General features: G+C 40.3%; 2 protein-coding genes across 6 annotated transcripts in view; both read left to right on the top strand.

The window, feature by feature from the left end:
* The first annotated feature begins 356 nt into the window (after positions 1 to 356).
* On the top strand, positions 357 to 11,409 carry nucb1 (nucleobindin 1). Of its 3 annotated transcripts, none has more exons than XM_077531662.1 (12): positions 357 to 466; positions 1,128 to 1,251; positions 1,321 to 1,561; positions 1,710 to 1,813; positions 3,830 to 4,015; positions 4,087 to 4,177; positions 4,251 to 4,309; positions 4,487 to 4,579; positions 5,880 to 5,969; positions 7,073 to 7,243; positions 7,319 to 7,427; positions 8,449 to 11,409. In XM_077531662.1, the coding sequence occupies exons 1-12, from the start codon at positions 456 to 458 to the stop codon at positions 8,538 to 8,540; spliced, it is 1,371 nt and encodes a 456-aa protein (XP_077387788.1). In that variant the 5' UTR covers positions 357 to 455; the 3' UTR covers positions 8,541 to 11,409. The 3 variants fall into 3 exon arrangements, with proteins under 3 accessions (XP_077387788.1, XP_077387798.1, XP_077387807.1); XM_077531672.1 differs by having other exon boundaries at positions 369 to 466; positions 1,131 to 1,251; XM_077531681.1 differs by lacking the exon at positions 357 to 466 and adding an exon at positions 575 to 785.
* A 1,503-nt stretch (positions 11,410 to 12,912) lies between these two features.
* Positions 12,913 to 24,648, top strand: part of ppfia3 (PTPRF interacting protein alpha 3) — a 32,284-nt gene continuing 20,548 nt past the window's right edge. For 2 of the 3 annotated variants that reach the window (XR_013284899.1, XM_077531636.1), the window contains exons 1-10: positions 12,913 to 13,113; positions 17,989 to 18,459; positions 20,813 to 20,914; positions 22,369 to 22,608; positions 22,684 to 22,737; positions 22,911 to 23,039; positions 23,148 to 23,240; positions 23,567 to 23,619; positions 23,687 to 23,780; positions 23,884 to 24,018. Coding sequence is in view for 2 of the 3 variants with exons in the window: in XM_077531636.1 (XP_077387762.1) it covers positions 18,121 to 18,459; positions 20,813 to 20,914; positions 22,369 to 22,608; positions 22,684 to 22,737; positions 22,911 to 23,039; positions 23,148 to 23,240; positions 23,567 to 23,619; positions 23,687 to 23,780; positions 23,884 to 24,018 (1,239 nt within the window). In the remaining variant the exon portion in view is untranslated. Of the gene's footprint in view, positions 13,114 to 17,988; positions 18,460 to 20,247; positions 20,423 to 20,812; positions 20,915 to 22,368; positions 22,609 to 22,683; positions 22,738 to 22,910; positions 23,040 to 23,147; positions 23,241 to 23,566; positions 23,620 to 23,686; positions 23,781 to 23,883; positions 24,019 to 24,648 lie in introns of those variants that run through there. The other variant, XM_077531650.1, reaches the window with a different exon arrangement.

Below are 24,648 nucleotides of genomic sequence, written 5' to 3'. Positions count from 1 at the left end.
TTCATGCAAAGTACTACCAGTTTGAGACACATCTCTGAAGTTACAAATGTGCTCAAATGACCTTAATGTAATTATTAATACTTAATTATATTTAATTATATGACACTGTTCACGTTAATAATTTCTCACAATATTTAGGAAACAAATATGTAACATTTTCCATGAATAGCTGCGGTATTATTTTCAAATTATCCCTTCCTGAATATTCCATGAAAATCACAAGAGTCCCATCACTTTCTGGTGGGCTATTTTTGGAACAGGCCCGCGTACTCTGATGCCCTCGGGCACCATGTTGGTGACCACTTTCAAAATACGCTTGCCACAAAAGTTCCTACAATATCCGTAGGTCTTTGAATGCACCACACAATCTCGGACGCATGTTTATGGCGTCATTGTATCCGCCACCAACCGGATAGCAGTTTTTCCCTTTCTGGAACTCGGCCAACCGGCTGAAAATGAACCTGCGGTAAGAAAGGCCGTATTACGTAATTTTAATATCCATATACTCACGTTTTTGTGATGTAAAATGTGAACTATCGGCACATATACAAGAGGCAGACAGAGGATGCATATTCAGCTCGTCACCTGACGTTGCTTCTTGTTTGTGTTGTTTCATTACTGTACAGCTAGCTAGCTAGCTGGCTAGCACGTCGCTTCATTTCCGTAAAACATTAAAATATAGTTATGATATTAGTTTTCTTTGTAAGATGGATAGAGTAGCTACAAACCGAAAGACACTACTTGTGCGCTACAATTTGATCTACGCTGTTCTTGCCGGAGGGGAAGTACGACGTCTCCTAACTCCAAATCAGAAACCCGATATTATACGGCGTGTTTCGTTACAAAGTCGCCACTCTTAACAAATGTTGAAAAGTTTCAATTGATTGATAAGTGGTTCAGATAATGGATGCACAGTACTATAAGCATGACTTGTGTATGAATTTGGCATATTACACGATCACTGGCCGCCAAGCATGATCGTATCCTCGACCTTATTTTACGTGTTTCCGTGAATGTGTGTGTTTGTGTGCATGTACACTACCAGTCATTAGTGTGCAGTTACGTAGTTTATCATTTAGAAGTATTAAAAATCGGATTTAATTGAACTTATTTCACTATGATTGAAGCAGGAGGATGAAGTTAGAAGGTGTCTGGGTGCTGCTGCTGCTCACTGTCTCTGCGTGGTCAGTGCCCATTGACCGCAAAGAGGTCCACCAGGAAGTCAAAGATGGAGAACAAGAGGAGAGCATGGTATGCCCCCCCCCCCCCCCCCCCCCCCCTTTTTGATTTTATCTTCACTTGACATGCTTCGTTTACCAGGACACAGGTCTGTATTACGATCGATACCTCCGAGAGGTGATCGAGGTTCTGGAGACGGACCCTCACTTCCGGGAAAAGCTGCAGACGGCCAACACTGAGGACATCAAGAACGGTCGCCTGAGCAAAGAGCTCGACCTGGTCAGTCACAACGTCAGGACGCGTCTGGACGAGCTGAAACGGCAGGAGGTGTCGCGGCTCAGGATGCTGCTCAAGGCCAAGCTAGATAGCACCAACACGCAGAGTGAGTCCAACCATGCCAGAGGAACTGTGAAAATAGTCACATTAAATAAAAAAAATATATAGCTTGGAGGTGTAAAAAAAAAAAATCTGTGTCCTTCTCTACATGTTAGAGTCCCCTGATTCACTGAAGTCGAACGACTGCTTTTCAGGTCTGCAGATGGATCATACCGCCCTGCTCAAGCAGTTTGAACATCTCGACCCGCACAACCAGAATGCCTTTGAGGCCAAAGACCTGGAGCTACTCATCTCCACAGTGAGTCATGTCGCCTATGTTTGTAGTCCCGCATGTTTGCAGTCCCAATCCGATACCTCGGTATTTTATTAACTCATTTGCTCCCAAAAATGTATAAATACATTCTATTTTAACTATTACCAGTGTCCCAAAGATGTTTGTTTGTTTGTTTGTTTTTTGTTTTGTTTGTTTTTTTAATGCTAGACTGAGCATACAGAAGTCTTTGATGCAGCCTCAGAACTGCAGAGAACGATTGAAGCAATGGTAGTTATTACAAAAAAAAGGCCAGCAGGTGGCAGCAGAGTATGAAATCAATCAGGTCCATGTTGCAACCAGCACTTTTCCCCACTGTTTTTAACAGATTTGTGAATAATGATGAAACTTAGTTGTATTCTAATGCTAATTGCTGCAAAACAGAAACAGATAGAAAAATACTTTTATTTCCTGATGAAAGAAGACACTCTAATCTTTCTTTTCGTAGATTCCCTGTTTGTATAGTAATAGAACACAATATTCTGTGGGCCTTGCAAAATCAGTCAAAATCCAGTGAAGGGGGTTGCTTCAGTGAAAATGGCTGCGAGTGAATGAGTGAAGGAAGAAAAAGTTTTTTTTTGTTTTTGTTTTTGTTTTTTTAAATAATATACAAAACTACCCCAACACCTTTTATATGGTGTGTGGACTGTGGAGCAGTGGTTTAGTAAAACATTTAAACCCCTTTTTTATTGGCACATCTGAGTTACTCAAAGGGCTATTATTAACCAATATAAGTGGTTATGGAAGAATGGATGGATATAAATTTTTAACAAGAGCTTTATTTTTGAGAACCTACTGTAGCTGTTTTAAAGCATGCTACTTAACACAAATGAGGAGTTGGGCACAACTTTTGAACCACAACAGGCGGACCAACGTGGTATGTCTATTATTATCGGCGGATTTCTTTATTTTCTGGTTTATCTGTTTGACATCAAATTGGTCGATAATTGCCATTAATTATCGGCCACCGCTATTATCGTGCGTCCCTACAAGAAATATAAAAATATACTCAACAAAAATATCAACGCAACACTTTTGTTCTTGCTCCCATTTTTTTAGATGAACTCAAAGAGCTAAAACTTTTCCCACATACACAATAAAAAAAAAAAAAAAAGTTTGTTTCCCCACGGCGTTGGGACTTCCTGGTTTTGTCACAGCTATGTGTCCCGCCCTAAACAACGCAGGGCTGGTCCGACCTAAAAAAGGTTGGTTGCGAACGGATCAGCAGAAGCAGTACAAAATGGAGTCTCATGGTGTTTGTGAGCAAATACTGCAAGAATTTAGCCTGTTGGCATTTATTAATTATTCATTATATATATATATATATATATATATATATATATATATATATATATATATATACTCACTCAACAAAAATCTAAGCGCAACACTTTTTAATTTTTGCTCCCAGTTTTTATGAGATGAACTCAAAGATCTAAAACTTTATCCACATACACAATATGTATGTATTTATCTCAAATATTGTCTTTTAACCAGTCTAAATCTTTGATAGTGAGCACTTGTTCTTTGCCGATATAATCCATCCCACCTCACAAGGGGCGGGGCTGTGGGTGGGCTTGTCTAGGGACTCAGAAAACCAGTTAGTACTGACTGGCTCTTGAAGTGGGATGGATTATAGCTCGGCTAAGGAGAAGTGTTCACTATAACAGATTTAAACTGGTTTGTGAACAATATTTGAGAGAAATGGTCATCTCATAAAAAAAGGGGAGCAAAAACAAGTGTTGCGTTTATATTTTTATTGTTTATAAAGAAATATACAGTATATATACTCCATAAATAATAGAAAATATGCCACAGAACAAAACTGTGATGAGGTGAATTTGCACACGCCACACTGTAAATATGCTTATTACTCATTTTAGGCCTTTCAACAAATGCCTTTCCTTTAATGGCCTGCATTGCATGTTATTATTTCTAACTGTGTTTATTTGTATTGCGCAAGATGACAGTTATCATGATTTTCTACTTGCGTCGTGTCTGTAGGCTACCAAAGACCTGGAAAACTATGATGCTGAGCGACACGAGGAGTTCAAGCGTTACGAGATGCTGAAGGAGCACGAGAGACGCGAGTATCTGAAGGGTCTGGACCAGGAGAAGCGGGAGAAGGAGGAACAGCGCATGCAGGAGCTCAAGGACAAACATCGACAACACCCCAAAGTCAACGCTCCCGTAGGTGTCTTCTTCCACTTGTTAATTTTCAAACAGGAAGTACTTCATCTCTGTTCTTCCTTGTTCCTCAGGGCAGCGTGGCTCAGCTGAGGGAAGTCTGGGAGGAAACAGACAGACTGGACCCCAAAGAGTTCAATCCCAAGACCTTCTTCAAGCTTCATGGTGAGTCACACCTCCCATCTGCATCTCCCTATCTCTGACTTCACTGCCTCAGTTTTGCTCTTGACCTTGTTAGACACCAATGAGGATGGTGTTCTGGACGAGCAGGAGCTGGAGGCGCTTTTCACCAAAGAGGTACGGCAGTCTGTGCCTTTTGCACAGAACCCAGCAAAGTCAGATTTGGCTAAAACTTCATAACTCACTCCCGATGTGACGGAATATCCTCACACACTGGAGTTGTACTACGTACTGAGCAGAAAAAAATGTTTTTCTATGAAATGTTTTAAGCAGAGCAACAATGTGTTCTCACAGCTGGAGAAAGTGTACGACCCCAAGAACGAAGAAGACGACATGATGGAGATGGAGGAGGAGCGGCTGAGGATGAGGGAGCACGTCATGAAGAACGTGAGTCTCGTCTCGCAACATGTGGGAAGGATATCAAATTCTGTATATCATTGACACGATATTCAAAATTCCTTTCATGATGTGTAATTTTACATTGATTATTGTCTCAAAAGAAAACAGCAACTGCAAATTACCTGTAGTAGGAAGTGATAGAAGTCCTTATTCGGCAAATCAGTATTCATAGTCGGCAAAGCAGAAGTAAGTGATAAGTCCTCATTCTGCTAATCAGTGGATAGGATTCAGTCACCTGACTTAGTGGACCCAGCGGAGCAGAACATGGGATCGTTTCCAACTAAGGAAATGGAGAAACGAAGGAGCCCAGAAATGATTTGGGGGTTGACAAAATTGACGTTAGTCAAAAATAACGTGCAGAAAAGCAGTCGCCATGAAGAGCAATTCACTGACACTTGTGTTCCACCATGAACCATATGAAGGATTATCAGGAAAACTACACAAGCAGGACAACTGCTAAAGATAAGTAATGCTGAAAAACACACATGAGACCTGCGCCAAGTTGAGCAAACACACTACCATTGGCAACTAAACTATCTGTCAAAACAGCGCGGCTGCATTTCCTGTCAGTTCTAATGTATGTGCTAACAGCTGTACTTATAGTCTATGTTAAGGACTGTTGACATATTCCTCTGCAACATATGTGGTGCAAATCACTTCTTTATTTTTTATTTATTTTATTTTATTTTTATTTTTTTAATTCTGACTGCTGTAGTAGCTGGAAATTTTAGCTCCTTCACATACTCCACATCAGACTTTGCTGACATCTCGGGTAATGGAGAAACTGGAATATTGACATATTTACCAGAAAACACATTTTCTCATACTCATAGCTGTAATAGTTGGCAATAGTAGACCAGTACTTACTACAGCTCAAAATATAATCATATCCGTCATTATGGAGTCATGGGTGACATTTTAAGTGATTTAAATATTCACAAAGATAAATGAAGCACCCTATTGGACATAATTTGAATTTCTTCATTATTAAATATTGCCATAGAATATTGACGTGCAATATTTTGCAGAAGAGATAGGAAGCAACTTGTAAAAATAAACACAAGATGTTCAGAAACATTGTCTATTCATAATTGTTCTGTGAAGCAACTACAGATTTACAATATTTTTTTGGTAGGAAATCGACCAATTATAATTCTCGAGTTGTTGGGTTTTTTTTTTTTTTTTTTGTCATTTTGTTTTTTTTCCCCCCCCTTCCTCTATCACCCACCCTTAATCTCCTATGTTGCTATTTCATTTTTTTAATCCTTATGCTGTTTTTTCCCTCAAGGTTGACACCAACAAAGATCGACTGGTGAGCCTGGATGAGTTCCTCATGTCCACCGAGAAGAAGGACTTCAACAGCCCCAAAGAATGGGAGGTAAGTGCAGCAGCAAGTTTGAGCTCAGCAAGCCTGACTTCACACAAGGATTCCATTTCATTATCGCATGCAACCTTTCACCACCAAAATACACTAACCAAATAGTGTAGCAAAGGCATATGAATTTGCTAAAATAAAAATACCCTTCCACACCCACAGAGGTGCCACAATGTAGCAAGCATTATTATGCTGGCTATTCTATGCTGACACTTACCTTTTGGTTTCAACATAATAGTCTGAGAAACATAATGTAGGGGTGGTTATGTTATTTAGTCCCACTCATGTCCTAAAGTACACACACATTGCTGACACATATTTGGAAATAAGTGGATCAATATAAATGTACAGTGGTACTGCAACTTAGAAGTGACCAGACTTAGGGATGTTTGACATGCAAGTTGTTGCTGGATCAAATTAGTTTATCATTATTATTTTTTTGTTTGTGTTGCACACTAAAATTGCTGCAGTTAGCAAGCTTCACAGCAAGCAGCAATTTGACAATAGAGAGAATTACACATTTTGTTCCATTTAACCAAACCACATTTACTGTCCTAGAATAGTACACTAGCTTTATGCTAGCATACAATGCAAAATGCCATAGGCGGACTAATGAAAATAGCATCAATGTTACGGTTTTACAAACATAAAACAATTTATATTTGAATACAAGAAATAGTAACACATGCAGACAAAGCATACAACAATGGGGTATATGCCACGGAAGAGGCGGGACTGTTTTTTGCACAACAGTTTGTTTCCGGTTCGGTTTGCGACGTGTGGGCTGCGTCAAAAATACTTGTGCTTCCGATTTTGTGCCCCTGGGTTGCGCGTTCGCAACCCGGACCGGAAATAAACTGATGTGCACAATCACGTCCCGCCTCTTCCGTGGCGTATACCCCATAGTCACATATATTCTTTATCCTCTGTGAAAATGACTATCCGGTAATATTTCCTCATCATTGTGTCAGTATGTATTATACTGCACCCTGGTGGCCAAAGCGCAAACACCAGGTTGAGCAGCACAATGCTCTTTGAATTGTCAAGCTGCTGCAGCTGTTTAAATTCTTTACGTTCTATATGTGCCTTGTCCATAATGTCTCCAGACTCTGGACGCCAAGCCGGCGTACACCGAGGAGGAACTGCAGCGCTTTGAGGCGGAGCTCCGTGACAAGGAAGAGGAGCTGAAGAGGAGGGCGGACACGCTACTGCAGGAGCAGGAGCTGCTGAAGGAGAGAGGAAAAGCCCTGGAGGCCCAGAGGAGGGAGTATCAGCAGGTACCTTCACAGCCATTACATTCTCCGGGCTTCCGTTAAATCATCACAAGCGTGACTAGAAAGTGGTCGTTCCAGGCCGTGCTGGAGATGTCGCAGAGGCAGAAGCAACCGGCAGCTGACGAACAGCCGCCGGCCGGGCCTCAGGGAGAGCTTCAATTCCAACCCCCACAACATGAAGATAAAGGTGAGTACGCGACACTAGAATAGTGAAGGCGTGAAACCACCAAGAAGTCATACTGCACCTAGTTTAAAAACAAACAATATCTTAAATCATTTTCCAAGTAAATAAATACAACATAATGCAAAAATAAATCAATCAATACATTAAAAACTAGCTTTAAATATGGAAAATAAAATTACAATAACCAAAGAAATATAACAGAAATAAAGTATAAAAACTAAATAAGTAATGCATACAAGGTAGTTGAATATATACAGGTAAAACATTATATTAAAAAATGAAATAAATTTTATGAATACAATGTATAGTCACAATTCCCTTTTCAAAAAATAACATGAAATAAGGCAATATAGAAGAAATATTAAAATGACTGGGAAAGATGGGAACATTAAAAGATACACATAAAATAAATTATCACACGCAGGAAAAAATATAATAAAATATGTGAAAATAAAATAAGTATTGAAGTCAAAATTCCATTTTCAAAAATAATTAAAAACATTTAAAAATAATAAGACCAATTAAAATTAAGACATAAAAATAAAATTCAACAAATATATTCTGAACCTCTTTACTGATAGTTACACTATCCTTTTCAGAACAAAATAATGAAAAAATGCTGTATAAAATACTAAAATATCTAATTAATAGATAGAAATATTGAACCATAGCGCGCCGCAATATATTAAAATAATACTAAACAAATACTCAAATGAAAGTAAACAAAAAATGATGAATTCCAATTGTGTGAAATGTCCAAGCACTTTGCGAGATCTCAGTTCAGCAAGCATCAAAAGATGAACTTTTTACAAAGTTATTCAACAAGTTATTATTAGAGTCCCCTTTAAGCAAACGTTGACATGCTGTGTGAAAGCAGCTTTTGCCTTTACTGATGATAAAGGTTTTACAATAGCAACACAGATATTCTTTCTATTTATGTTATTTACTATAAAAAATAGTGTTTCAGTGTTTTGTTGTAATGCCCTGCTTCAGTTTTTGAGTAAGTCTCCTTTTGTCTCTGCAGCAAAAGTTGCAGTTGTGGAAAACGTTGAAGATGCCAAAGTGCGGAATAATCTGCCTGCTGAACCGCCACAGAACCTGCCTGCACACACTTGACCAACACAAACACACGCTACTTTGATGTGCACTGATATTCATTAGGGGTTGTACAAACCAGTCGACTTGACTACTCCACAGTGGCGTTTAGGGTGAGTCGTCTAGTCGCTAATCACGTGTTTTTTGCTTGAGGAGGTAGCAGAGTCGCTCACTGCAACAGGTGAGTGTGATTTAACTTATGTAGACGGTCACAAAAGTCACTGTACGCTTTTTTTCCCGTTTCCTTTTACAGTAGGCAGTCGTTTTTGTAAGCCAATTATTCCCTTGCCTATGGCTTGCTAAATGATATTGGAGCATTTCAGCGTCAGTTTGAGACTCTTTATGGCCATCCCACTGCTTCACCGCATACGGAAGATCTTCTGCTTGAAGATTCCAGATAGACTTTTCCTTCCATTACATTAACGTCTCCTCTACGTAGAAGTTCACCTTGTAGGAGGCCTTCCTCTGCACGGCGTAAGACCTGTTTGAGAAACTTGACAGCCCTCCCTTTTTATATCGCATTTCACTTGTTGTGGGTGAAGTGCATTCCAGATTATTGTTTTTAATGAAACATTACAGTGCAGTAAAGTTGCACAAGTGTATATTTTAAGTTAATCATTAGCAAACTGAATATACAGTAGCGTACCACTGATAGTTAGATCAAATTGTAATCCGTAACAGATAGTTTAGTAAGAGCAGTGATTTCCAACCAGTGTAATGTGAGAGATCATCCGTTTCACAAAGCAGGTTCAAGAAACTCTTGAGTCTAACCCTGAACTCTTAGTAGATCTACATTGATATAGGAAACTCAGAGTTTTCGGATCCAGGACAGCTGATTTGAGTCGGTTTAATGCAGAGTAGTTTCACCCGGAGTTAAGCGCATGCACCAGAACCATAAAAAGACCACATCAATGGAGCCCCGATTGGATGAGTCACCATGGCAACGTTTTTTGTTGTTGTTTTTTTAACCCGTCTCGAACTGGAAAACTTAATGCAATTGTATGGCGAATTTGAAAAAACATGTCTTTAGGAAAAAGTGCCACACTGCAGCAGCTGTGAGAGAGAGGGAGGCGGCGTGGGAGAACGTTGCTGCTCTGGTCAATGCGTACATTTAAATGTAGTCCTTTGCAATCACAATAATATTACAGGGGAAACCTGCTTGAATGGTAGCTCATTTATTTATTGTATTTAGGTGCAATCCCGTGGGGGGTAGAGAAGCGCACTTGAGATGAAATGTAAAAACATTGTTCAAACAGTTAAGAAAAAAAAAATGGAGCGCAACACACAAGATATGCTGGGATGTGAGCGCATTACAACAGATGGTAATGTTGCAAATGTAAGGACAGATTAAGTTGTGTATGCATGATGTACTGTGATGTGAAACGGTACCTTTCAAGATAACTGTCTGGAAATGCCAGAACATCTATGCGCGGCATGATAGCCATCTCACGATGAATATTTAATTCTCTGCGCAGTAATGCTGCCTGCACACTCTTAAAAAGAGAATTGTTGAACCAATTTAAAATTACAAATTGAATTTTTGGCCAATTTAAGAAAATTGCCTAAATTGAATTAAGTTAATCCAAAGTGAATATATTAAGTTTAAATAAATATGAGTTAATTAAACTTAATATATTCACTTGAATTAAGTTGATCCAAAGTGAATATATTAAGGTTAATGAACTCATTAATTAATTAATATTAAATTGTTGACCAACTTAATAAAATTGCTTCAATTTGTAACACACTATTGAATTAAATCAATTCAAAGTGAATATATTAAGGTTAATTAATTAAAGAGTTCATTAACCTTAATATATTAACCTGCTACCTAAACACCATCATCACTGAACACCAGACTGGCTACAGGTAGAGCCACTTATTAACCTTCTATTCTTTCTTTAAAGTCAGTTTAACTTCCATGTCATTCAAAAGGCCAGACCTTCACACATTCACAGTTATTGTTACTCTAGTCTGCAGTGTGTACGATTGCAACTCCAAGTGCAAAAAAATAATACCTATTGATGGTGATGAAATGTAGGCGTTTAAAATATCGGTTGCTGCTTAAAATCACTTTTTACTACTAAACCCCCTGCGATAAACAAGGGCCAACTATACATGTTGGAGCATTTGTAACGGGTTACAGCCATAGTGTCTCAAACTGGTTCTGAACTGCCATCAGGGATGGAAAAATTTCTAACTTGACAACGGCGCTCTGTGCAACTGCAAAACCTCAGCTGTCAAATGCTGGTGGTTTCACATCTGTCCAACTGAAATCAAATGAATAAAAGGAAGCGTTTAGTCACCTTGCATTTTTGAATGTGCTGCTTTGATAAGCTGGGCAGAACAAGCAAAAGTGAAAACTGTAGACTCGAGTGGGATTTTGAACAATTTATTGACCTGCAGCACGGATATTTCCACTGCAAATGAAGATCTATATTTTATTTTATTATTATTTGGAAATGCTCACTATGCAGAACCCACAGCTGTGGTGAGCCCAGAACAAGGACAGGTTTCCCCGTTTGGCCAAGCTGTGCAACCGTTATCTGACTGTCCCAGCGGCAAGCACACCGAACAAGATTTCTATTTACCCAGTCCACGTTCCGTCCATGCTCATGGTACAAATGTTTTTTTGCAAAGTACTCGCGCCTCCTAAATTATACTGTACTGAGAAAATATTGATGTCATCAGCGACTAGTCTTTCGTGACTTTGCAACCTTCATCGCGTTGTCCACTTAAAAAAAAAAAAAAAAGTTGAGTTGTGCAACCCCTACAACATGAAGAATTGAAACTATTCTAAGTGTTCTTTTGCTGTGGTGAGATTAAAAATGTTCTGTTTTATTCTGGGTTCCTGTAATTTTAAATAAATTCTTAACTTATGTCCAAAATACGCTGAATTACTTGGATTTATTGAAACATTTTTTTAAGCCTCATTGAGTTTTGAAATGGATCCGTATGAAACACTTTCAACAATTGCACCGTAAAAATTGTTAGGGCTGCTTCACACCTGTTACATGGCGCGTTCCACCTACTCTTGAGAAAAGTTGATGGAATTCCATGCAACACAGATGTGACATTTTAAATGAATAACATCTCTGGTTGAACTGCCTTGAAAGTGCTGTCTAGAGTTTTCCGTTTCTCAGCATTTAAATAATGCATCTTATTACATGAAACTACAGTGCACTATAAAGACAATTCATTAAGGTATGTGCTGTCAGCACCAAATAACCCCAAGCAGTGGGGAAAAGCACCATACTTCAGAGATACTTTGGGTCACACGGAATGCACCGCAGCCGGTCATATACAATAGAACCTGCTACCAGCCCTTTGACCCCTCACTGAAGAAATGTCCGACTCCTACCTGTCTCCCCTTATGGTGTTGCTCCACAATTTTACATCTCCACCTTCTCGCTCTGATCTTGCTCTTTCTCTGCCCCTATACAGTGCACACATCCAGCCAAAAATATCATTAATCACATAACTAAGATCTCTAAGTCGCTCATTGAAGCTGTTGGAAATATTTTGCCAGAAGAGAATATGACATTTGCATTCTTCCTCATGGAGATGAAACCCTTAACTCGGCGGCTTTTCTCGTGTGAATGAAATGCAGGGCAAAATCACACAGTATTCGATTCGGTAAATTGTGCAAAATAAATTAAAATGAAATGTACAAACTTTTAATGGTACCACTGAAGTGAATGTGTTGAAAAGTAGGAGAGGCCAACGGTTTCTTGTGACGTCATCTTCCAGGTGATGGAGATGCAGGGAGAATGACAGGAAGTGATCAGGTGCACAGAGACGTCAAGCTAATGCGCGGAAAGTGTTGAGCTTGTGCTTCACAGGAAGTGCAGCCTGTAATTGTAGACGTTACACATTCATTTTAGGATTATGGAACAATTAAAAAAACAAAAAAACAAAGTGCTTGCATGTGTATGTAAAATGTGTTTAAAAAAAGTATAAAGCAATAATTCTTGAATGAGGTGTGAAGATTGTGGCCTTGATTTGGACATGATTTGACTATTTTCAAATGTTCACATTAAATGGTAAGAAATAAAATTATTAATTGAATACACAAATGCAGGCGTGTCATATATTGACAGTTTTCTAGAGTATTAAACTGGTTGGTAGTTTTGCTGGAAAACTTGATATTTAATGACTAGTTGACTTCAACAATTATCGGAGGATGGCTGCAAAAAGTTGATACAGAGTGCGGACATTTAAGTATTTCATTTCAAAGCACTGCACATTCCTATAGTACTTGTACTTTATTATCCAGAAAGTATTGCTATTAGTGGTGGTTGCTCACTAGCTCGTACATGATTGACTCTAGTCTATAAAACGCGGATTAGCAGCCATAAAACACTCTTATTGTGACATCCTGCCCGGATGTAGCCTTCGTGCAGAACGTGGACATTGACACACCTCCCCGGTACCGTCGCTCCCATCTCGGAGGGAGGAGATGTGGATGTGGAGCAGGCTGCCAAGTAACCTCACCGGGCTGGAACCGTGGACAGCCTGCTGCTACTCTGCCACCGGCCGAGACTGAGGCGTGACGGCCTCCTTTTCTCCTTGTTCTCGGTGGACCATGACACGGGTAAGAACGAGAAGCCACCGCGGCGGCTCTAGAGGGCCCCGGAAATCATCCTCCTCATTTTCACCATCATCATCTTCATCATCATCATCCGCGACGGCGGCGGCCGTTCGACCGTCCAGCTGTTTTTTATGGGCGGGAGGGGCGTGCAAGCGAGGAAGAAACGTCGGCATATTTGGCTCAAACAACCATTTTCCACCATTTTGAAATGTCACAATGTCTTAATTAGGCCTCGTCTTGGTGACAGAATGATTGACACCTCCCAGCGTTACGCCACGTCTGAGACCGTTCGACGAGCCAAACCCTCCGTTTCCTCCCTGGCAACAAGAACACCTTTACAGCCGTATTTTCTCACAAAACGTCGTCTAATTGGGGGGGGGGGGGGGGGGGGGGGGGCTATGAACCCGGCCAACGCCATTCGAGACGTCTTTTCGCGCGCACGCACGAGTCCCATCATGACGCACGCGCCTCGCCTGCCTCCCCAGCGCCTCCCTTTCCATCTATTTCGTGCTCTCGTGGGAGGCATCGCGAGATTCCACTTTAAGTGGACACTTCCTGCCTCTTGGATTTTAAAAACACATTAAACCTGGTTAATTAAAATGTTACTCGGCTGACTTCCTGTAGCCTTTGTCTATACAGTGAGCCCTGAGAGTTCCAACGTTGCTCATTTGCAGATTTTCTTGGAACCTGTCCTCCACCATTCGCTGAAAAACTCACCTATTTGTTGTTTTTGTGCTTGATCCAAAGTTATAAAATTATTACTTTGACGCCATCTTGTGGCGCCTTGGTGCCAAGGAACTACAAGGTGTGTGAGAGAAATTCTAGGATTGATTTTATTAAAGATGAATTTCAAACAAAAATAACAAGCTTTCCCTTCATTGTGGGGCGAAACGATCAAACAGCACATCATAAGAAAAGAATAGCCCGTGAGCATCCGGCACTTCCTGACCGATTAGAACATTGGTGTGCTGGAGTGATCGTCCTAACAACAACATGTTATTTATTCATTCATTCATTCATTCATTCATTCATTCATTCATTCATTCATTCATTCATTCATTCATTCATCAAGGTAATCCATTTTGAAGATGTGAAACACATCTAGATTGCCGTGATGATGAAGATGCAGAAGACGCCGGCATCAGCCATGGCCAGCCATGGCTCAGAAGCCTTGGAAAGTGCATTAGACTCCAGGGAATTACTTTCAATGTGAAAACTTGTAGTTCCTATGTCCAGTCCTAGCACGTTCTGACATATCCCGTGCACAGAAGTAAGGAGATTCGTTTGCACAAAAGTAATGCTTTGCTATAATGATGTTCGATGCCACCAATGCCAGGATGGATATTCAAATCTTGAGTAGTTACTGATATCAAGTACCGATCGTACTAGTGATATAGAAAATTTCGTCAAAAAAAATCAGCGACAGATATATTGAAAGAAAGACATATATTACGCAATATAGCATTTTCCTTAAAAGAATACAAGACTTATGAAAAATTAACCAATTTATTAAACTCTTCCCTGAAAAAATTAATTTATGTTGAGCGATTATGATTTTATAGCGCTTTTTATGATTATTTTTGCATTGAGTACAGTATCGGCCATTTTGGACAGTCAGGTGATCATCATGACGTATCTCGTGCACAAAATAAACATTGAATGACATGGCCGCCAGTGACAACCGAGACTCACGAGGAATTATCGCGTCCCAGAGCGGACATCAAAGGTGGAATTACGCCCTATAGCAAAGAAGCACTTCTTCAAAAGCAGTCGCCAAAGATTTGTGTCCAGCCGAAAGCAGTGATGAAACTGGCCGATAAGGAGGACTCATTCAGCCGGCTGGCTCATAACAAGTTGAAGTTGGGGAGCGTCTGCAAGTTGCGTGTTACAGAGGCTCAAATTACGAGTCAAGTCACCATTGATATTAGCCTGATTTACATGGAGCCATGTATTCCGATTAGACTTGAATCCGAACGGCCAAACGGAATGAAATTGCTCCACATAAACACCTCGATCGGAATGAAAAGGCTGAACCCGAATGGAATTTCATTTGGAATCACAGAGGTGGTGTATTCCTTTCATCAATCCGAACAAGCATCATGTATACATCCATTCGGAACGGCGAGGCTGCGTCCAGCATGCGCATGCTCTGTCTGGACGTAAATGCGTCATGACATCGTCGTTTCTACCCACTAAAATGGCGGCGTCTCCCCAGAGCCTGTCTGCGGGGGGAGAACTTGTTTTTAAGTACCGGTACTTGAAACTAGTTTTTATCAAGATCGATGTTGCTTCAATAAAAGTGTTAACAGCTATCACAACTACTGTGCTAAATAACAAATGAACTCCATCTTGATAAATCACGTGATCGATGTCCGTGCGTCCCGCGGCTGATCCGATTATACGGGGGAGCATATAAACGGCAGATCGGAATGGATCACGTCACATATAAAAAGGTGACCAGAGATCTTCCCTTGGAATGATTTCAATCAGAATGACTAAAAAGTCTCCATGTAAACCCGGCTACCGTTCACTCTGGAAATGTAATTTGTGAGCAGTCCCTAACCTGGACGGTAAACATCCGGGTGACTTTTACTCTGCTAGGCCAGCGACATGTCGTGCGCTAAGCACGCTTTAGCCCACATTAGGAGAGGCCACCGCCCCACCTCCACACGGAATGACATGAAACCTGACATGCTGAGGATTTTACTCAGATCAGAATTGGTGCAGTATTTGGGATAGAAGGCTGTCTTTTTCTTGCCCATTACGTCAGCAAACTCCCATTCAAATGAATGACGGCAGCTACCATTTACGCGTGGGATACGGCATTGCTGATCACGTGACCACAATAATGGCGTTATGTGGTATGTTCTTATTTTGATACATAATCGGTTTAAAAGAAAATTCAGGGTATAAGAAGCCAGAGATATTTGCACTTTTGTTCGTTATACACAATGCCTAATCTAATACTGGAAAATGAGTTATAAGTCTTGTATCGCTTTAAAATTGCATGAAATGATTGGCAATTTTCTATTCTTCTAATTTCTAGTGTCTGACTCTGATCATAGAACAGCCGTAAGAGTATCGGCCACAGACGTGAGTACCGATATCTTGATATAAAGCTGTGTATCAGCCTAATACTGATACTTGGTATCGGCAAAGCTGGGCAAAACCATTGTTGCATTAGCCCATCATTGACGGATGCCCAACATTCGACGAGTGCTTTATGATGCGAAGACTTGAAAAAATACACGGACTGATCACCGACTAAAACAGGTTTATGTCTGTCGATCCGAGTCAGTATAGGTCTTCTCAGTCCATGTATTTTTACGAGACTCTGCATCATAAAGCACTCACAGAAAATGTGGAAGCACTCGCCGAACGGTGGGCAGCTATTAATGATGGGACGATATTACATCGGTTTTGCACAGCTCTGGGTATCGGTATTCGCCCATCCTTACTTTGCTGCCATTTTGTGGCAACTTAGTGCCAAGATACCATGTTAAAAGGATTTGAGGTGATGATTTATTTAGACGAAAGTATAGGTAGAGGTATCACAGCTGGAGGTATCACATTTTGCAATTTTATTGTACAGTAATATGTTTTTGTTGTACAAAAAATATTTTTTTTCTTTAAAAAAAACAACAAAACACCTTAAAACTATTTTCTTGTAAATTACAACTTACTAACAAAGAAATAACTGCTGGTTATCATAACTGTTACTTTTTTGTTTCTCGTAATAATTTTTTTTTCTCACAATACTAAGTTGTACTTAAAATAAAATTTTAAAAATCACTCAGAATTTTTGCTGGATAAAATGCAACTTTTGTTCATGCAATGTTATTAAGGTTTTTGAAAAAAATACAACTTTTTCAAGTTAAATTCAGACTTTTTCCCTCACAAGATTCTTTGTCCTTAAAAAATAAAATAAATATACAGTATAACATAACATCACTTTTCTCGAAAATGCCACAAATTTAACTTTTGTTGTTATGAGATTCTAAAAAAAAACAACCTTTCTCAACTTTTTTCATTCATAATTTTTTTTTTGAAATTTTTTTGCGCAATGTTGCAACTGTTCTCTTAAAAAAAATCGAACTTTTCCAATATTCAGTTTTTACATGTAACATTCAGAATATTTATTTTTCGACATGACACATTTTCTCATGACAGTATATTATTCTGAGGACTCAGGTTCGAGTCCAGGCTCCGACCTTCCTGAGTGGCGTTTGCATGTTCTCCCCGTGCCCGCGTGGGTCTTCTCCGGGTACTCCGGTCTCCTCCCACATTCCAAAGACATGCATGGCAGGTTAATTGGGCGCTCCGAATTGTCCCTAGGCGTGCTTGTGTGTGCGGATGGTTGTTCGTCTCTGTGTGCCCTGCGATTGGCTGGCAACCAGTCCAGGGTGTCCCCCGCCTACTGCCCAAAGCCAGCTGAGATAGGCTCCAGCACCCCCCGTGACCTTTGTGAGGAATAAGCAGTCAAGAAAATGGATGGATGGATATTTTATTGTGATATTATTGGTTTTCAAATGAGTAAGACATTTTTCTCTGAATAGTGCAACTTTTCACAATAAAACTTTCAAAATACTTTGTAGAAAAATAATGTCATATTTCAAATCCTTTCCATTTTATTTGCTTATATTACCACTCTTCTTGTAATTTCTATTCATATTGAGGTTCATAAAAATATAAAATGTAGATTTTAAATAAATAAATAGATAAAAGAAAGTATAAAACATGTTTCAAGATGCTTTGTTTGCGATATTACTTTTTTTTCATCATCATGCACCTTTTCTTCTCAATTTTTTTCTCATAGGCTCTCAATATTAATGCCGAGTGTGGGGAACATTATACGAGGGTGTGTTCTTGTCCTTGCAGATTCCTCTGTGGTCTTGCTGAAGAACCTGGGCCGGGGGTCCGAGGTCTTCTTCCACCCCAACCTTACCCCTTACCCTCCTGGACCACTTCTTCCCTTCCTTTCCCCCAAGCAAACCCTAGACAGGCCTCAAGATGATGTGCGAGGTGATGCCCACCATCTCCGAGGACGGGCGCGGTGGAGGTGGCGGCGGCTCATCCTCGCCGGCAGGATCCGGCAGCGGCCTCGGCGGAGGTATCGGAGGTGGCATGGGCGGTTATGGTAGCCGGGAGCCCCGGGGCGGCGGTGGGGACGAAGGAGGCAGCACGGGCAACCTGGAGTCATTGATGGTCAACATGCTGACGGAGCGAGAGCGGCTGCTGGAGAGTCTGAGGGAAACCCAGGACAGCCTGGGAACGGCCCACCTGCGACTACGTGAGCTCGGACATGAGAAGGAGTCGCTGCAGAGGCAGCTGTCCATCGCGCTGCCGCAGGTGAGAAGAAACGGCCCACCCCATTACGCAGAACAAAAAGAATGATGACCGCATGAAACTAATTTTATATCTCTCAAATATCTTAATCTTAAAACAGCCTATTTATTAAGAATTTGCTGTCTTAATTTTTGTAGCTGTAGTGATACAGTATTAGTTATTTTTCACATAGGATAAATAATACATGCCAGCTGTCTGTCTACATGTGTTTTCGCACCATTTGTTTTGAATCATCAGTTGATAAGAGAGTTATATCTACCGCTACATCAATGCTAGTTTTGTTAGCCCGTCTATGGTATTGTGCATTGCGTGTTAGCATTAAGCTAGCGGACTGGCAAAGTTATGTAACTACTGCATGTATCTCAAGGCAATGCTTGTTTATGTGTAGCCTCCAAATATTTTTTCCTGTTTAGAAGACAAGTCGGTCAGCCTGGTGTACGGATAAGATTCAATTGTTTTTTGTTTTTTCCCTACAGTTGTCCAGTTCAGTCATGTTTCTCTGCGTCGCTCAATGTGCAGCGGGCCTAAGAGCCCCAAGTTCAGTGAGTTTGCCTGAGTGAGAAAGAACTGGCCCTAGTGAGAGGAGAGATAAAAAGAAAGAAACAACACAATGCGCAAATAATGATCATTTTGTGGCGTGTGCAGTATGTTACAAAATGGAGGCCGCTGGAAGTATGCAGAGAGGCGTGTGGAAAGTGTTCACCAGCTTTTTTATTTTAACTCGGCCCAAAAATTCTCCCAGAATCCTTTTGGGCCCACAATTGGCCATCTGTCAGACAAGTGTCCTGTTGTTTTTCTTTTTTTTTCTGAATCCTGTTCTCTTCCTAAAAATAGGGGGGATCATGTGGGATTTCATGACTTAATTTGGCATCTATTCATCCACACCTGTGTGACTTGAATTCTGACCTGCCTCTTTTTTTGGCCGAGCTTACTTGTTAACCTGGATGACCGTCTTTTTTATTTATTTATTTTTTTAGTTTCAACAAAAATAATGCAAATCACAAGTGCCATTTCACTTCAGTTGGCATTTACTCAACCACTGTGCTGCGACTCGGAATTTCGTTCCCCATAACCCATTCTTGTTTTGGAAAACTATCTTGTTAGTCTTGGTGACCTGGTGTCTTCTATGTCTGTAGTATAAATGTCATTTTTAAAAATATATTTTAAACAAAAATAATGGATATCTCAAGTGTGATTTCATGGCTTTAGTTGGCATTTATTTATCCACTCCACTATGCCACTGGTTTCTAACACTTCTGGACTTCTTTTCTGGACTAGCTAGCTTGTTAGAGTGGGTGATGTCTTCTTTTTCTTGGATATTAGCTGTTTGTTGTTCTTATAGTTTTAAAACTCATGTGCCATTGATTTAAATTCCAAGTATCATATATTCATCCACTCCACTGTAACTCGCATTTCTCTCAAAACATTTTTTTTTTTTTTTTGGACAAAGCAAGTATGTCAACCTGGGTGACCAGATATCTTTTCCTTTGACGAAGTGATTTGAGATTATTTGTTTCAACTTTAGATTTAGATTTCTGGTCCTTATCCAATCAATTTCAAACAACAGTACCTTACCCAAGTCGGCATGTATTTGTCTGCTTCACTGCGACTCAGGTTTCTAACAGATATTACTGCATTACACGCACAATTAGACGCACACGTTGTGAAAATGTCGGACGAGCGTTAACGTCAGCTCAGGTCAATCCGACTGACTCGTGTGTGCGTGGCGTGTAGCGCTTGTTCTCTTTGTTGACACATCGCCGTGGTTACCGGCCAGTCACACCAAAGGCAAATTACACATAATTGCACAATTTGACAACAATTCAACTAGGCTGCTGTCAGTCAGTCAGAGCACTGGGCCTTTTCCTGTCACCTCCGGGCGCTTCATGCTGAAAACATGCTCAGGGTTATTGCTCAATGAAAATTTCAGGCGCTTCAACTTCTTGTTGACGACTACTTACAGAGTGTAAAGAATACTTATTTCCGTTGTCATATAATTGATAATTTTGTCACGCTTTTATTTCTAATGTATTGACATTTGTTTGCTTTTAACAGTACTTTTGATCGCAACCGGGGGGCCTCAAAATGATGGAAAGAATAACTAGTCTCTCTATAATAAAATAATGTAAATAAATTTAAATAAAATACATGCCCCACAGTATGACTGAAAGGAAGGAACCTGTTTTGGATAACACTATTGCTGAATTCAGTGTGTTGTTGATAGTTGTAACATGTGGTTTTCGAAATAATCATTAAAATGAGGAACATTAAATGACAAAAATTCCATAAATTTAATTGCGGCCCAGATAAAATGAAATAATGATTCTGATTGCCGCCCTCTTGTGGCCCTCTGCAGGAATTTGCGGTGCTGACCAAAGAGCTGAACCTGTGTCGGGAGCAGCTGCTGGAACGCGAGGAGGAGATCGCAGAGCTCAAGGCGGAGCGCAACAACACACGAGTTAGTACAACTCTTCCATCCATCCATCCATCCATCCATCCATCCATCCATCCATCCATCCATTTTCTTGACCTCTTTTTCCTCACAAGGGTTGCGGTGGGTGCTGGAGCTTATTAGTACAACTCTTATTCTATATATATTCTACATATTATATGGATCATTAAATAGGGTAATATGGGTAATTTTCACATCATTTGATAATGGTAAAGACAACCCACTGAATTTCATTTTCAAAATATGTTCATTGTACTGATATGAGTAGTTGAATTATTGTGAAGATATTGTGTTAAACAGTTTTTAACTATTTTTGGATGTGCAATGTACACTTAGCTAGCTATCTATGCCTACATCCTGAAAATGCAAAGACTGGATTAGTCTCACCATTTATTAGAAAATGAGGCAATAACTGTCTCCAAGTGTCTTGTTAGATAGATAGATAGATAGATAGATAGATAGATTGATAGACAGACAGACAGACAGACAGACAGACAGACAGACAGACAGACAGACAGACAGTCAGTCAGTTAGTTAGTTAGTTAGTTAGTTAGTTAGTTAGTTAGTTAGTTAGTTAATCTGGGGGATAAGAAAATCTTAAAGTAATCCCCTGGCACTGCTACCTTTTCAGAGTTGTGTTGACTTCTTATTAAAGGTTAAACATATTTAAAAATGAAACTACTAGGGATGGGCAAGTACCGATACCAAGTACTGTATCAGTACTGGGCTGATACCATATTTGAAGGTAACGATACACGCGATGCTGGATACTTGTGGCTGTTTTACAATCAGGAACTAAAGGCATACATGTCCGACAGGTGCCCAATAAAATGTATAACCACATGTTGTGACTTCGACTTTTAATGGTCACTCGAAATTTTGTTTCATTTTATTTAATTATTAATATTCTTTTTATTGTGTGTTCTATAGAAAATGTGCATTTTATTAGCGTATGGAAAAAAAGATACTATAGAAATGTGCCATTCATTTCATGCAATTTTAAGGTATGCCATATGGGGGATACATACAGTCGGTCTTTCTTCAAATTTATCTGTTATTGTTGTTTTTATTTTATTTTTATGTATCATTTTTATGTATTGTGATTACTCAAGAGTTGAGTACTCATACAGGCATCTGTTTGAAAAAAAAAAGTGGTATTAAGCATCTATAAAAATTATTTGAATTCCACATTTTGAATAATAATTTTTTAATTTTTTTATTATCGATTTCGACAGATATTTAATACTTATATCATGAATCATACACTTTTCAACCAAGCCCTAATCTTGAATAACTTTTTAGTTTTCTATTTAGATGACTTTAAAGTTTATATGCAATGCATTTTTTTTCCTCAGTGCGTTGGTTCTTTATGTTCAAACAATGCATAATGTAAAATGACTCACAATAATATTATGTTACTATATACTATACATAATGAAGGCATTGTGTTATTGTTGTAGCTGCTTCTGGAGCACCTGGAGTGTTTGGTGTCGCGTCATGAGCGCAGCCTGCGGATGACGGTGGTGAAGCGTCAGGCGCAGTCTCCCGCTGGGGTCTCCAGCGAGGTGGAGGTCCTCAAGGCTCTCAAGTCCCTGTTTGAGCATCACAAGGCCCTGGACGAGAAAGTCCGCGAGAGGCTGCGCGTGGCCCTGGAGCGAGTGGCGACGCTAGAGGACGAGCTGCAGTCGTCCTCGCAAGAAGTCAGTCTCACGTCGTGTCCGCTGGACCCTAAAGGCATCCTTGCATGCGGTCATGAAATCTTGATGTTGTTGTAGGTGGTCTCTCTACGCGAGCAAATCAAACGAAGACAGCAGGGACTTGACAAAGAGGTCTGTTCAGTGACACACACAAAAAAAATCAGTGTACGGTATTAGATGGTGTAAATGTGAACAATGGCCTAATAAACCTAATTAAAGACCGACGGTGGAGCTGCGTAAAAAGTAAACCCCTCCCCTTCCTGTTTGCAATGAACATGTGAAATATTTATCTCCTGTCGTGCCAGCGGCTTCCGAATGGGCCGTCGTCCATCTTGGATGATGGCGAGATGGACCGGCAGCGCGAAGGCGAGATCGAACGACAGCGATCTGAGTTGGGGCAGCTTAAAGAGAGGCTGGCGCTCATGTGCAGACAGGTACATACTACAACCAATACTGTATGTTCAATGTAATGTAGCTACTAGTGTAGTTCAAGTGCCAGGTAGGAGAGACATCAGTGACGTAATCATTCTGTCGTTCGTCAGGTTGGTGAGATCGAGGAGCAGTTGACGTCTGCCAGGAGAGAGCTGACGCGATCAGAAGAAGCCAATCACAAACTGCAAAGAGACGTCAAGGAGGTCACTTAACGTTTCACAAAAAAATTTCAAACCCGCTTTGGGCGAACGACATGTACTGGATCACTTTTTGAAACTCTTACCCTGTCTTGAAACCTTAAAACCCTTACCCTGCCTTCAAACCTTAATTTAAAACCCTAACTTGTTTAAAACCCTGAGCTAGTCATGGAACCTTCATTTAAAACCTTAGCATTGGCTTAAAAGAAAACCTTAACTTGAACTTGAAGCCCTACTTTGATGCAGCCACCTTACTGTACAGTTGCAGTGTGTCTCTTGATTGGACAGTCAATTCCAGAATGTGACAATAACATTGTCTTTGAACCTCTCAGGCTCTGTGTCAGAGAGAAGACATGGAGGAAAGAATCACCACGCTAGAGCGCAGGTACAGTGTCTTTCTGCCTTTATTTATACCTCCTCATTCTCGCTGACGCACCTCCTGCCACCTGCAGGTATCTGAGTGCCCAGCGGGAGGCGACGTCTCTCCATGACATCAAAGATAAGCTGGAGAACGAGCTGGCCAGCAAAGAGTCTCTCCACCGACAGGTAGAGAAAGAAAAAGGCAAAGCCTAAGCTTTGCTCCTAAGCTCCTGTTAGCATGCACGGCTACATGCTAATGCCACATTGAAATGCTACCGTCTGTTGGCAGAGCGAGGAGAAGAACCGTCAGCTTCAGGAGCGCCTGGATGACGCCAAGCAGAAGCTGCAGCAAACCCTGCAGAGGGCCGAGACGCTGCCCGAGATTGAAGCGCAGCTGGCACAGCGGGTGGCTGCTCTCAACAAGGTATGAAAGGAACAACAACAAAAAATACAATGAAATCAAACGCCAGGAATGATGTCAGATATAAGAAAGCCATACTTCCGTTTTGTTGTGTATAAAAAAAGGCTTCGATAAAAATGCCACCAATCGTGTCAAAACGTCTCACGAGAAAAATAATCTACAATGAGTCACTGACAGCTAGAGTGGGCTAGCTCTGTTTTTGTTATTTTGCAGGCGAGTGATTTAAAGTTTTATGGTGGCAATAAAATCTGGGGGTCATATTGTGGGGATTTTGTGGCAATTATTTATTTTCCTGGATACTTGAAGACAAGTTGTGGTTTTCCCAACACTTCAATATTTTGCCAAATATAATGACTGTGATTTTGATGAGATACTACTGTATAATGGTACTTTAATCCACAAGTAAGGTAACTGTCTAGGTTGGATCCCGGTCAGTATCCGTAGTTTGTCTGAACAAAGGAAATTAGGTTCAATAAAAAGGGGGAAAATAGTTTAGTGTGATAGTGGTTTAAATGCAAACAACCACCAAATCTATTAGTTCATGAAAGATGGTTGAAAAAAAAATATCCACTTAAGCTAACACACAGAAGGCTACCTGTATCTCACTGAGCGGCGAATGTAACAGATCTTCAC

This window comes from Festucalex cinctus, chromosome 1 (genome assembly GCF_051991245.1).
Source record: "Festucalex cinctus isolate MCC-2025b chromosome 1, RoL_Fcin_1.0, whole genome shotgun sequence".
Taxonomy (NCBI): Eukaryota; Metazoa; Chordata; class Actinopteri; order Syngnathiformes; family Syngnathidae; genus Festucalex; species Festucalex cinctus.
This window is presented reverse-complemented; position numbering and strand designations above follow the sequence as displayed.